Here is a 12,298-nt window from a genome sequence, read left to right as displayed (position 1 = left end):
CCTTAATGCAAATTGGTTAACTAATATAATGAAATGTAATACAATGTTATTAATTACAAATATAAGTAACATACACACGTTCCTCTTATTTCATATAACTTTTACTAATATATATGCAACTCTAACTTGAGAGAAATTTTGGGTGGGTTTTTCTTATTCTTCCTTGGATTAAATAGTTTCTTTGACATTATATAAGACTGTATCTCCTCAACAGGTGTGCATGGGATTTGTTACCACAATATTTAGACACATGCTTGAGGCGTGGCCTCTTTGTTTACCATTGCGGCCCGTCCCACCACACCGTTGACGTCATACACAACTAACCAATCAACGTTGCTGTTTATGCTTCCCAAGCTTTATAAAGTCTGTCATTGAAGCGCAGGATAACGGGCATTTGACAGCACATCAAACTCTGTCAAGTTTACGTGCATTATTTTATTCGTCCAGTGACGTATTCCAAAACGTAGTTAGATTAGCCTACTTGAAGAGATTCTACTTGAAAGGTTTGTTATTAGATTAATATTAAAATGCGTCTGTGGGTTCTATGCGTGTGTGTTATTCTGGTACCTCTGCTGTGCGATGCGCGTATCTCTAAGCGTTATGTGATCGGCTGTCCGGAGCGCTGCGATAAGAGTCTGTGTCCGCCCATACCTGCCGACTGTCTGGCCGGAGACATCCTGGACCAGTGCGACTGCTGCCCAGTGTGCGCGTCCGGCGAGGATGAGCCCTGCGGCGGTACAGGGAAACTGGGAGACCCGGAGTGTGGAGAGGGTTTGGAGTGCGATGTGTCCGAGGGGGTCGGACAAACGACCACCGTGAGGAGGAGAGGAAAGACCGGCGTATGCGTGTGTAAGAGCCCTGATCCCGTTTGCGGGAGTGATGGGGTGTCCTACAGGAACATCTGCGAACTCAAGAGAGTCAGTAACCGGGCGCAGAAACTCCAGCAGCCGCCCATCATCTTCATCCAGAGAGGAGCCTGCGGGAAAGGTAAGACTGGCGCTCAAAACGAATGTTGCCTTCCTACCTTTAGAGTTTTAGGGCATTGGAGTTTCAAAACATTTTGACATTATCTAGATTTTTCCTACCTTTAGAGTTTTAGGGCATTGGAGTTTCAAAACATTTTGACATTATCTAGTTTTTGATGGTATATCCATAATTAAGCTGCCTGCAGCATTTTTGAGTCTTATTATGTCAAAACATAAGCTAAGCTTCCTAATATTGTGAGTTCGCAACTTCTTAAAACAGCTTCATTAATTGTTCTCTTTAAGGTTATTAGAAACCCTCTTCTTATCAACATATTTTTCTACTGTAGGCTATAGTAGCCTATTATTGGGTTTATTTATGGATTTTAGGAGATACAAAAAGTTATTCAGATCAGCATTTTGGGTTCTAGGATTCTTTAGAGCGACAGTGTTTAGACAATTATAAACATCAAGAGAATGAAAAGTTCTCTGAGGAATAAAAAAAAAAGTTCACTTTTCTTTTGATAAGTGCACTATAAATCACATTGCATTAGTTTAATGATGCAGTGATTTAGTCTGCAGAAAAGTCAAAGCTATAGCCAAACCACACAAGAGCATTTCAGACAGAATATCAAATTCACTCCATTCCATGAAGTCTAAGAAATCTGTCTGACATCCCCTAATGCTTATATTCCATTATCCACATAGACCCTCTCTTATAATATTCTAATAAATTTAAATAATACTTTAAAATGTATGACTTTAAAGGGTTAGTTCACCCAGAAATGAAAATAATGTAATTTATTACTCACCCTCATGTCGTCTTACACCCGTAAGACATTCGTTCATCTTCGGAACACAAATTAAGATATTTTTGATGAAATCCGATGGTTCAGTGAGGCCTGCATAGACAGCAATGGTACTTCCTCTCTCAAGATCCAGAAAGCTACTAAAAACATATTTAAATCAGTCCATGTGAGTCCAGTGGTTCTACCTTAATATTATAAAGCGACAAGAATATTTTTTTGTGTGCCAAAAAAGCAAAATAACGACTTTTTAACAATATCTAATGATGGCCGATTTCAGAACACTGTTTCATGAAGCTTCGGACCTTTACGAATCGAATCATTGGTTCGGAGCGCCAAAGTCATGGGATTTCAGCAGTTTGGCGGTTTGATACGTAATCTGAATCACTGATTCGACACTAATGATTCGTAACGCTCCAAAGCAGTGTTTTGAAATCGGCCATCACTAGATATTGTTAAAAAGTCGTTATTTTGCTTTTTTTTTGGTGCGCAAAAATATTCTTGTCACTTTATAATATTAAGGTACAACCGCAGTACTCACATGACCTGATTTAAATATGTTTTTAGTACCTTTATGGCTCTTGAGAGAGGAAGTACCATTGCTGTCTGAAGGCCTCACGGAGCCATCGGATTTCATCAAAATATTTTAATTTGTGTTCCAAAGACGAACAAAGGTCTTACAGGTGTAGAACGACATGAGGGTGAGCAATAAATAACATTATTTTCATATTTGGGGGAACTAACCCTTTATTTGTTGACTTCGTCTACTAAATAATTTGTTTGATTTACCTTTATTTTCCCCTAATTAAAAAATTAAAGTGCTGTCAGATTCTCAGGATCTGGAATTGCGTGATTTAAACTGGCTCCTTCTCAAGACAGTAAACACAGAAGCTTATTAGATGTTGCCAGTTCGTCTAAAGCCCCATTACAGGGATTTATTCTTGGCACAGGAAACATACTGGAATATAGTGCAAAAACACATCCACAGCAGATAACCACACAAGGAAGAGTTCTGCACCCTTACCAGCAAGAAGAGTGAGTTCGTAGTTCATCCAGATTCTCTTGGAATTGTAGAAGGAAAAGTAAATTTCGAAAAAAGTTAGTGTTTCAGAACAGACCGTGTGGTCTCCATAAATCCAGTGCTTCAAAGAGATCTGGCCCATCATAACTCAGTTGTTCAGTGTATAAGAATGGAGACATTTCAAACACCAAACATTTCAAAGGAGGCGTTTTACCCCATATTGTTATTCATAATCAAAGCATAAATGCAATCAAAGTCTTTAGCACATTTCTAAAGCCTACACAGTGTTTAGAAACATTCGAAAGGTATTCAGCAACATTATGCTACCATCTAAGGCCATTTTGGTGAGTTTCTAAGGGTGCCTACATACTACAGAAAGCTCTGATGAATAAAATCTGTTATGTGTTTGAGAAAAGATCTGAGGTACTTTGAAATCAAGCAGGAAAATGTCAAATTAGATCTCTGGCAACACAACTTGACCCTTTTAAGTTAGGCAGCAGACAGCACTAGGTTTTGTAACAGATCTGTAATGTACTAAACTTGTTTGAACTTCTTCTGAACACACTTGAACAAGCCTCTTCCAATGTGATTAATTAGGTGTTACCAGGCCTTTTTGGACATAATGATTTCCAAATCAAGCCTGGCGCTGTCTGCACCAATCCACGTAACCCGGCTTTCTGCGTCTTCCCTTTGGCTTATTAAGTTATCACCTCAACCTTTGTTCCGGTCACCATTTGACTGGCCAAAAATAGCGTTATACTGTACGCCTAGTGCACCCGAGTTCTGCTTCATCTAAGATCTACAGCCAAAATCTCTGTTTTTACTAAGTCAAAGCTATTACAGCAAGACATCTCCCATCACATGATGTCATCTACATCTGGAGTTCTTGAGGCTGGACATTATCTCAGAAACCTATTCTCTGAGGATCCAGATCTAGGTCAAATTTTACAGTCTTTGAGCTGTTTTTCCTTACCCACATTTTCAGAAGACATGCACTTATGGGCTTATGCCTTCAGTGCTGGGTTGTAACTGATTACATGTAATCTGGAATATGTAATCAGATTCCAAAAATTAAGTACTTGTAATTAGATTGTTATGTTTTACAAAGCATTCGTAATCAGACAACTTTATTGATTACATGTATTCTCCCTACTACTGTGCTTCTTTTTTATCTTTTAAATTTTCCTTTCTTAAAAAAAAAATCTACTGCTTATATAGACCTTATGTAGCCCAGCCCCTTTTTAGCCCTGTGCTCGTTGTGTTCTGTCTTCCGGTTTGTATTTCCACAGCGTGAAGGTAAGATCTTACGGATTTATGAATGAACCGCTCGTTTTAAAATCTTCCCAGTTTACTGACATTTGTTATAACATCTGCTTCAAACATTACAATGCTCATGATGTCTTTCTTTAACTCTACAGTAAGTAAATCTACTTCACCAGCTAACTACTCTTCGACAGCAGTGCCATAGAAATATACAGAGCTACTGCAAAGATGGAAGTTCAAAAACAAAATTCTTAAGATGGCTGCACACTTGTTTCTCTGGGGCATAAGGTCTATATGTTCAGAAGTTCTTCCAGATCTAATCAGCTCCTGACGAACCTCTTTGACCTAATATATTTACTTGAAGTACCCCACTCAGATTTGAAGTTAATAAGTTAGGTCAATAATAAAAGTAAGGCAATGATAGGGGTGTGAAAAGATCTTGTCAATAAATGAAGTGGCTGTAGCATTTCTATTGTAAAGAAGTGGCCATTATTAAAGATTAAGTGGACATTTGGTCACATGACATGCACATAAATAAATACATTTTTAATCTCTTTTAGTAAATGTTTTATTTTGATGGTTTTATTTGAAAATTATTTATTTTAATTAAAACATTTTATGATTTAATTACTTAATAGCTTTTAGCTTTAGCTTTATATAATATTTAACCCTTAAATGCATGACTGTTTTGCCAATCATTCTTACATATTCGGGTCTTTATCGACCCGGATCTATATCTAACACGGAAGGATCTCTACCTGACGCGATAATATAAAACTCTTCTGATATTAGAGTAACAGTTACAGAAGAATAAAATAAAGCATATTTGTTACCTTTTGGAGTTTGAAAGGGCTCAGTTTGAGCAGATGTTTTATGCCATCATCACTGTCCTCGTCAGAGCTCATTTCCCAGTAAATTCAGCAAATAATGGGCTAGTTTTATGTTTGAGGTCACGAATATTAGCCCAATCTTCAAAATCAATATTTTGATCGCTAACAGCTTCACCAGATTCATCCAGTAACAGTGACAGTCATATTTGATTGCGTTCAGTACTTTTTCTTATTATATTGTTTTCTGTCTAAATGAGTTGTCACTTCATCATTGTGTATCAGACATTGCCACCTTGTGGAATAAAGGTGAATTGCACTTATTCCATCATCTAAGATTCAATTATTGTTGTGCAGAAAAAAAATATACGTACACTTATACACACCTCGGGTCGTTAGCGTCCCTATACAATTTTTACAAAAAATTATTACAAAAATAGGCATTCTTTTATAATTTTATGATTTTTTTCTTGTTATATTCTTTATAATGAATTGATTGAGGAATACCAAGAAGGTTGATGTCTAACTTTAAAAAATGAACGAGGAGGAGGGTAGTGAATGACGTCTCGGGTCACTAAAGACCCGAGGTATGCATTTAAGGGTTAATGCGCTTCATGTTGTTGATAACAAAAAATGGAATATATTTTCTTTCCTCTATGTATTTTTATAACAATATGGTACAAGATTTTCCTATTCAAATCAATATGATAAAGGAGTTAGGCAATCAAAAAGTAGTCAGATTACATTACCTTAAATGTGTAATGTAGTGAATTACATTACTAGCTACAATTTTTGTCATTTAATTTGGAATCAATAACCAACTACAATTTGTAATCTATCCAGCACTGATTGCCTTGTGAACTTAGAAAAACAAACTCTCTTAAAGGTGCAGTATGTAATATTGACAGCTAGTGGTTGAAATGGGTACTGCCATCCAAATTCAAATTATTGGAGAGAGTTGTTTCCCCCAACCACTCCTCCTCAGACTCGAAGCTCACGCAGGTTGCCAGTTTGAGGACACGCAACAGGAATGAGCACAATTGACAATGGAAGGTGATAAGCCTTACAGTGTAAGTTTATGAGTTTAGTTCGTTTGCTAGCTTCCATGGCTACAATACTCTGTGTTTTTCACTAACTGACAAAATATATTGGATAATACACAGATCAAAACAAAAATGGAATGCACATTTCAAATTAGAATAACTGGCAGTAGCATTGTTTTTATGAGAAACAAGTATGCAAACTTAGTATTTTTCTATTTTTAGTATTTAACATATTTTCATGCTTTAGTACAGTCAAAACAATGACATACAGCACTTTTAAAACACACTTTTCACACTCTCAATAGTTTACTGTCCGCTAAGAATATCCAAAAGAATTATGTCATTTTTGTCATTTTTATTATTAATCTTAAAAAAATGTACATTATCGTGATTATTATTATTATTATTTTGATATTATCCTGTGGTGGGAATTACATTGTATCCTACACACAAACTTGTATTCTCAAACTTTTTGTGTAATTCTGTATAATTTGACAAAAATTATGGACTATTGAAATATTTTGTTCTGTGATACTTACCTTTGTTTTTTTATGCATTACATTCCTCATTTTTCATATAATGCTATTCACTGACATATTGTGTACTAGTTAGAAAAGTATACTAACTTTTTTGGATTAGGATAACATAGTGGATAAGGAACAATAAAACCTATACACAAGGGGCATTTGAAAAGTAGCCTGGTAAATAAATGGCAATAGAATGGTAAAACAATTTTCAAAATCCTTTATATAACAACACATTACATAACCAACTTTTGGCACATAAAAGTGCCCATAGTTGAAGAAACACCCTTACATGGTGTCAACGCCCCTGTGATGAGAGGACTAGTGGTCTTGCCCAAACACTTACATTGTTGTACACCCAAATGATCCATGAAGGACATATGTGTGATATCATGTTTAGAAAATTTCCCCGAACTGAACAAATAGTGCATTTGGCTTTAATTGCTGACAGACATCAAATTTTGAGTTAATGGGTGATTTAATGAGCAAGTGGATCAGTGGTGTGGATTTTCTCTGACTACACTCTAAAAAATGCTGGGTTGTTTCAACCCATATTTGGGTCAAATATGGACAAACCCAACCGTTGAGTTTAAAATTTGGTTTGTCAAAATGGTTTGTCCATATCTGACCCAAACATTGGTTGAAACAACCCAGCATTTTTAGAGTGTACATGGAGTTTTTATTGCAGAAATGACAGTAAAAAGAGAGTGTCTGTCTCAAACTGAAGTAGAAGTAAGTGTGTTATGCTGCATAAAGCCAACACACACTCTCTTTGGTTTTCCCCAAGTGCTGAGTTTGCATCAGTGGAGGAAATGCATACCACAAACCGATCTCAGATGGTGGCATGCGGAGTATAAGAACTGAGAGGAAAGTTGAAGAATCTTATGTCGACAGTGCAGTTCTGGGATCAGGCAAATTGCCACTGATGTGGAAAAGGGCAGATATGTTTTAGGAATGATTTACCTAATGGGACCAATGAGCCAAGACTTTGAACTTATGGTTGCCAGATATTCCATGATTAATAGATATCATTTTAAAGTCCCCCTGAAATCAAAATTTAAGTTTTTTAGCTTTTAGTATGAATATGTTAGCCTTAAAGGGTTAGTTCACCCAAAAATGAAAATAATGTCATTTATTACTCACCCTCATGCCGTTCCACACCCGTAAGTCCTTCGTTAATCTTCGGAAGACACAAATTAAGATATTTTTTGTTGAAATCCGATGGCTCAGTGAGGCCTCCATAGCCAGCAATGACATTTCCTCTCTCAAGATCCATTAATGTACTAAAAACATATTTAAATCAGTTCATGTGAGTACAGTGGTTCAATATTAATATTATAAAGCGACGAGAATATTTTTGGTGCACCAAAAAAACAAAATAACGACTTATTTAGTGATGGCCGATTTTTTCAAAACACTGCTTCAGGAAGCTTTGGAGCGTTATGATTCTTCTGTGTCGAATCATGATTCGGATCGCGTGTCAAACCGCCAACGGCTGAAATCACGTGACTTTGGCGCTCCGAAACACTTCGACACGCTGATTCATAACGCTCCGAAGCTTCATGAAGCAGTGTTTTGAAATCGGTCATCACTATATAAGTCGTTATTTTATTTTTTTTGGTGCACCAAAAATATTCTCGTCGCTTTATAATATTAATATTGAACCACTGCACTCACATGAACTGATTTAAATATTGTTTTAGTACCTTTATGGATCTTGAGAGAGGAAATGTCATTGCTCCCTATGGAGGCCTCACAAAGCCATCAACAAAATATCTTAATTTGTGTTCCGAAGATTAACAAAGGTTTTACGGGTGTGGAACGGCATGAGGGTGAGTAATAAATGACAGAATTTTACAAAAGGTATCGGACCCATTTGAATTCTGCATAGAATGCTGTATATAAGCGATATAAAGGACATTATGAGGAGAAACGGTTAGAGATTAGAAGGAAACAGAGGTTTTACAGAGTCTAACGGCTCTGGCCGAGCTGTAACATGAATAAAACGCTATTGGCTGTTCAATATATCACCCTGTATTCCTGTTTCAGTTGAAATTACGTCAACACAATGAATAATGCTGTGCTTTCCATTGCTCTTCAGTGGGCCTTTAATCACTTTCATAGTAAATTCAATGCCCCAAGTTAAGACAATTTAAGTCAAGCATCACTATTGCTATTGTTCGTGTTAAGGGTTAGTGATCTTAACAATTCCATATTCCTGCAAAACCTTCCTATTTTCAAGAAGACATTATAATGTATACATTTGCAATAAACTCCTAAGCACTAAAATAATAACTATATAATAATAAAATAACTTATAGCTGCAGAGCTGCAATTTTAAGCATATACTGCACACTATCTAGACAAACCTCATTCTTTACATAGCTGGAAGAACAAAAACGAACATGGTCTTCGTGTCACCACTTTTGATTTTGGGCGAGTGCCTCTTTGTTCTTAAAAGCATTGTTAATGTCACTTGTTTTATTCTAATTTAATTTTAATTTTATTCTACTACATTATTAGTTGTTAAAGGCGCAATATGCAAGATTTTTATATTAAAATATCCAAAAAACACATGCACAGTGTTATATATTTCATTCAGTGGTGTAGGCTACTTACATTTCCCTAAATGTTTCCAATAATTTGTAAATTCAGAGAAATTCACTTTCCGGCCGGAACGCGCTAATAAATCGTGCTATTCGCCCGTAGTTGGACGCTTGAACATTTTGAGTTTACTCGCTTCATTCGCACGTGAAATTCACTTCACAACAGACGCGAATTCGCGTCATGAGAGGGGCACGGCCTCTCCTTTAGATGTGTCCCAGACTCTCCCACTTCTTTCTGCACACGTCGGCCGACTAAGTTTTCTCAGTGTGTTCCGCACCGTCGGCTGAAGTTGGTCCTCGTCGGCATTTTTCGGCCGATTCGAAATGTTGAATCGGCGTCCGGAGCTCGTCGGTCCGTCTGGCCATCTGATAATTCTGATTGGCTGTTCAGATACTGCCACCTGCTGGTTCAGAAAGGCATTTCATCTCACGCAGGCGCAGAACTAACGTGCTACTTGGCCATCGGCTGTCTAGCATTGGTTTGGTGTGTCAGGGCAACTTTGAACACAGACGCTGCCGACGTGAGCCAACCCCACAGTCTGCTTTCGTCGCCACTAGTTCATTGGCGTCGGCTTAGTGTGTTCCGCCTTAACGTGAGACCAAGTGAAACAGTGCTGCGTTACCTCACAATTTTAATTTGTCAAATAAACTGAACTGTATGAGAAATATTTCAGCTTTGTGAGTAGTTCAGTAGAATGAAATGTCCTCATTCCTTTATATCCCCTGGGACTCGCATGTGGCACTGATATCTGTCTCTCATTAGCAATCGCACCTGTGATTCTCGGCCACGCCCTGCTTTATACCACAGTCATGTTAAAAACATGAATGCATTCACTCATCCATAAACATTATTTCCCTCATTAACATTATTAGATCCATCGGAATGACGACATGTTCCATGAGTCCATGCTCATTCACTGCGTCATCAATCTACGCCTTTGTTATAGAGTACCTCAGGGATGATGCATTTTTGTAGGCAAAATCCAGAAGCGAGTTAGCATTTTAGGACTTCCGGTTCCAACGCCATCAAGTCTATGGGTTTTTTGAATGGGTTTTTGCTAAATCGCCTGAAATAAGGTCTGTGGTTAACAAAGCCTCTAAATAGGCTACTTTCACGTTTTGATCTATGACATAAAACACACCAGTTATAACCCACTTGTGATTTTTTAAACTTTTACTGTGTCTTAAAATCGGCAGTTGCTAACAAATTGCTAAAATTGCTACTTCCTTTGGCGGGGACTTTAGACGTCATCATTAAAAATGGGACATTTGGACAGCATTTCTCATGAAAAAGTGGATAATAACAGCGCAGATCATAATCAGCGAGCATGTTTTTAAATAAAGTTGTTTTCTAAATAAAGTTTGATCCGCGACTATGGTGTGCTGTACTCAGTGCCCAAGGAAGTCGACCGGAAGTTGAAGTCGGCCGCGTGCCGCCATCTTGTAGCAGAACTTCACTTGCGTTAGCATCACATTGACTCCCATTCATTTTGGCGTCACTTTGACAGCGAATAACTTTACATCTGAGGCGTTTAAAGACTCCATTTGTCCATTATTTATTTCTAAAGATACACGACAATGTATAAAGGGCTCCATTACCTTCTATGTTACATTATGGCCCCGTAGAAACAGTTTTTGTAAAAATAGGCTAACGATTGCGTCATAAACACTCGACTCTCTGTCGCACAGTAGAGAAATTACCGTACAGACAGGAGGAGAAGCTCGCAGGCAATAGTATGCATTAACTTAATATGGCGTACTGGCGTTACATTTTAAAATACTATACAAAATAATTAATCAGAATACTTACTCCTGCTCACTCACGCCAAAGAACTCCCCGCTCAAGCTCACCGTCTCTGCAAGATTAACGATGGCAGTTTGCACGCACAGCTACTAGAAGATTTACATCTGTCAGACAGGTTGCTGACGTCATCAAGCTTAGTTTGAGTCTGCGCGTCAGAAACGGAAGTGCTAAAAATCGCTAAAAATGGGCTTCACTTGTCTCAATTGAGTTCCAATGGGGTCGCTGTGTCCATTTCTTTTACTGTCTATGGCTGTAGTCCGTTTATAGCCTACTGTTAGCCTTTTATATCTGATGACTTTATTTAGGCTTCAAAATCTATAAATGTTGTGTTAACTTGTAAAGATTATCTTGATAGACAAAACGTGTAAGTGTCATAACCCTTTGTTAAACACAGAGCTTATTTTCTACGATTTTCCAAAAGTCTATGGGAAAAATGCATAGGCTTTCAACCGAGGGAACCTTGTGCGCCACTAACTTCCGGGTTGGCCTACAAAAACGCGTCATCCCTGGGGCACTCTATTGTTTTGAAGAGTTTAGCGACCCCTAGTGGTGAAAAAAACATACTGTGCCTTTACATTTAAAAAAGAACAATTAATTAAAAACTCATTTAAAGTTGTGAATGGGGCCCCTAGCACGTCCTGGTTTGGCTCATATGCGTGACATCTTCTGCACCCCCATAACATATTAGCTTCTAGAAATATTTCACTTATAATCATAATCTTTAAGACTGTGCTCTTGAAAGATGTGTCTGCACTCATGCTCCTGCTGGTAAGGAATCATCTCTCTGTTTAAGCCAATAGGATGTGACCTACTAATAGCACATAAACGACATTACATCACAACTCTCTCTAAGTCTATTTGCAAGCCTTCCTACTATAGCTGGCACAGGCAGTGATGACACAGGCACAGGCAGTTCACATAAGGGCTAATGACATTTGCATAGTGCATCTATGACAGTTTTCCCATTCATATAAAGAACTGGCCCAAATTTCACCTGGAATATCTGAATTCTGAGTTTCCACATGATTCATAACTTGCAAGCTGTAATCTAAAAAACATGTTCAAACAGAGTCTGATAGCCATCATATACCAATCATGATATGACAAACAAAACATAATAACATAACTGAATTCAACTAGAGTCGACTGGGATTAGTTTCTAAATGTAGAATAAACATTTGTGCCGGGATACTAGCTCTTCTTTCACAACAAGATAACACAGGTTAAATTTGTGAGGATTATGATGTCATTACGATGCAAAATTATGTTTCATTTTGAAATAATATGAAAATCTAGTAGCACAGATGCGTCCAGCTGTTTTCATAACAGTGTAATCAATAGTGTACTGAAAGAGGAGTCTCTTCGGATATTCCCACAGTCATTTTCATTTCAGAAATTCTGTGGCTCTGTGTCCGGAAAATATGCTTTTTTTATGCAAGATG

General features: G+C 37.5%; 1 protein-coding gene across 1 annotated transcript in view; it reads left to right on the top strand.

Annotated features, from left to right (window-relative positions):
* The first annotated feature begins 369 nt into the window (after positions 1 to 369).
* The window catches only part of htra1b (HtrA serine peptidase 1b), a 50,911-nt gene continuing 38,982 nt past the window's right edge, over positions 370 to 12,298 (top strand). The window contains exon 1 of the mRNA XM_048170622.1: positions 370 to 987. Within this exon, the coding sequence (XP_048026579.1) occupies positions 528 to 987 (460 nt within the window). The 5' untranslated portion in view covers positions 370 to 527. The remainder of the gene's footprint in view (positions 988 to 12,298) is intronic.

This window comes from Megalobrama amblycephala, linkage group LG20 (assembly GCF_018812025.1).
Source record: "Megalobrama amblycephala isolate DHTTF-2021 linkage group LG20, ASM1881202v1, whole genome shotgun sequence".
NCBI classification, from domain to species: Eukaryota; Metazoa; Chordata; class Actinopteri; order Cypriniformes; family Xenocyprididae; genus Megalobrama; species Megalobrama amblycephala.
This window is presented reverse-complemented; position numbering and strand designations above follow the sequence as displayed.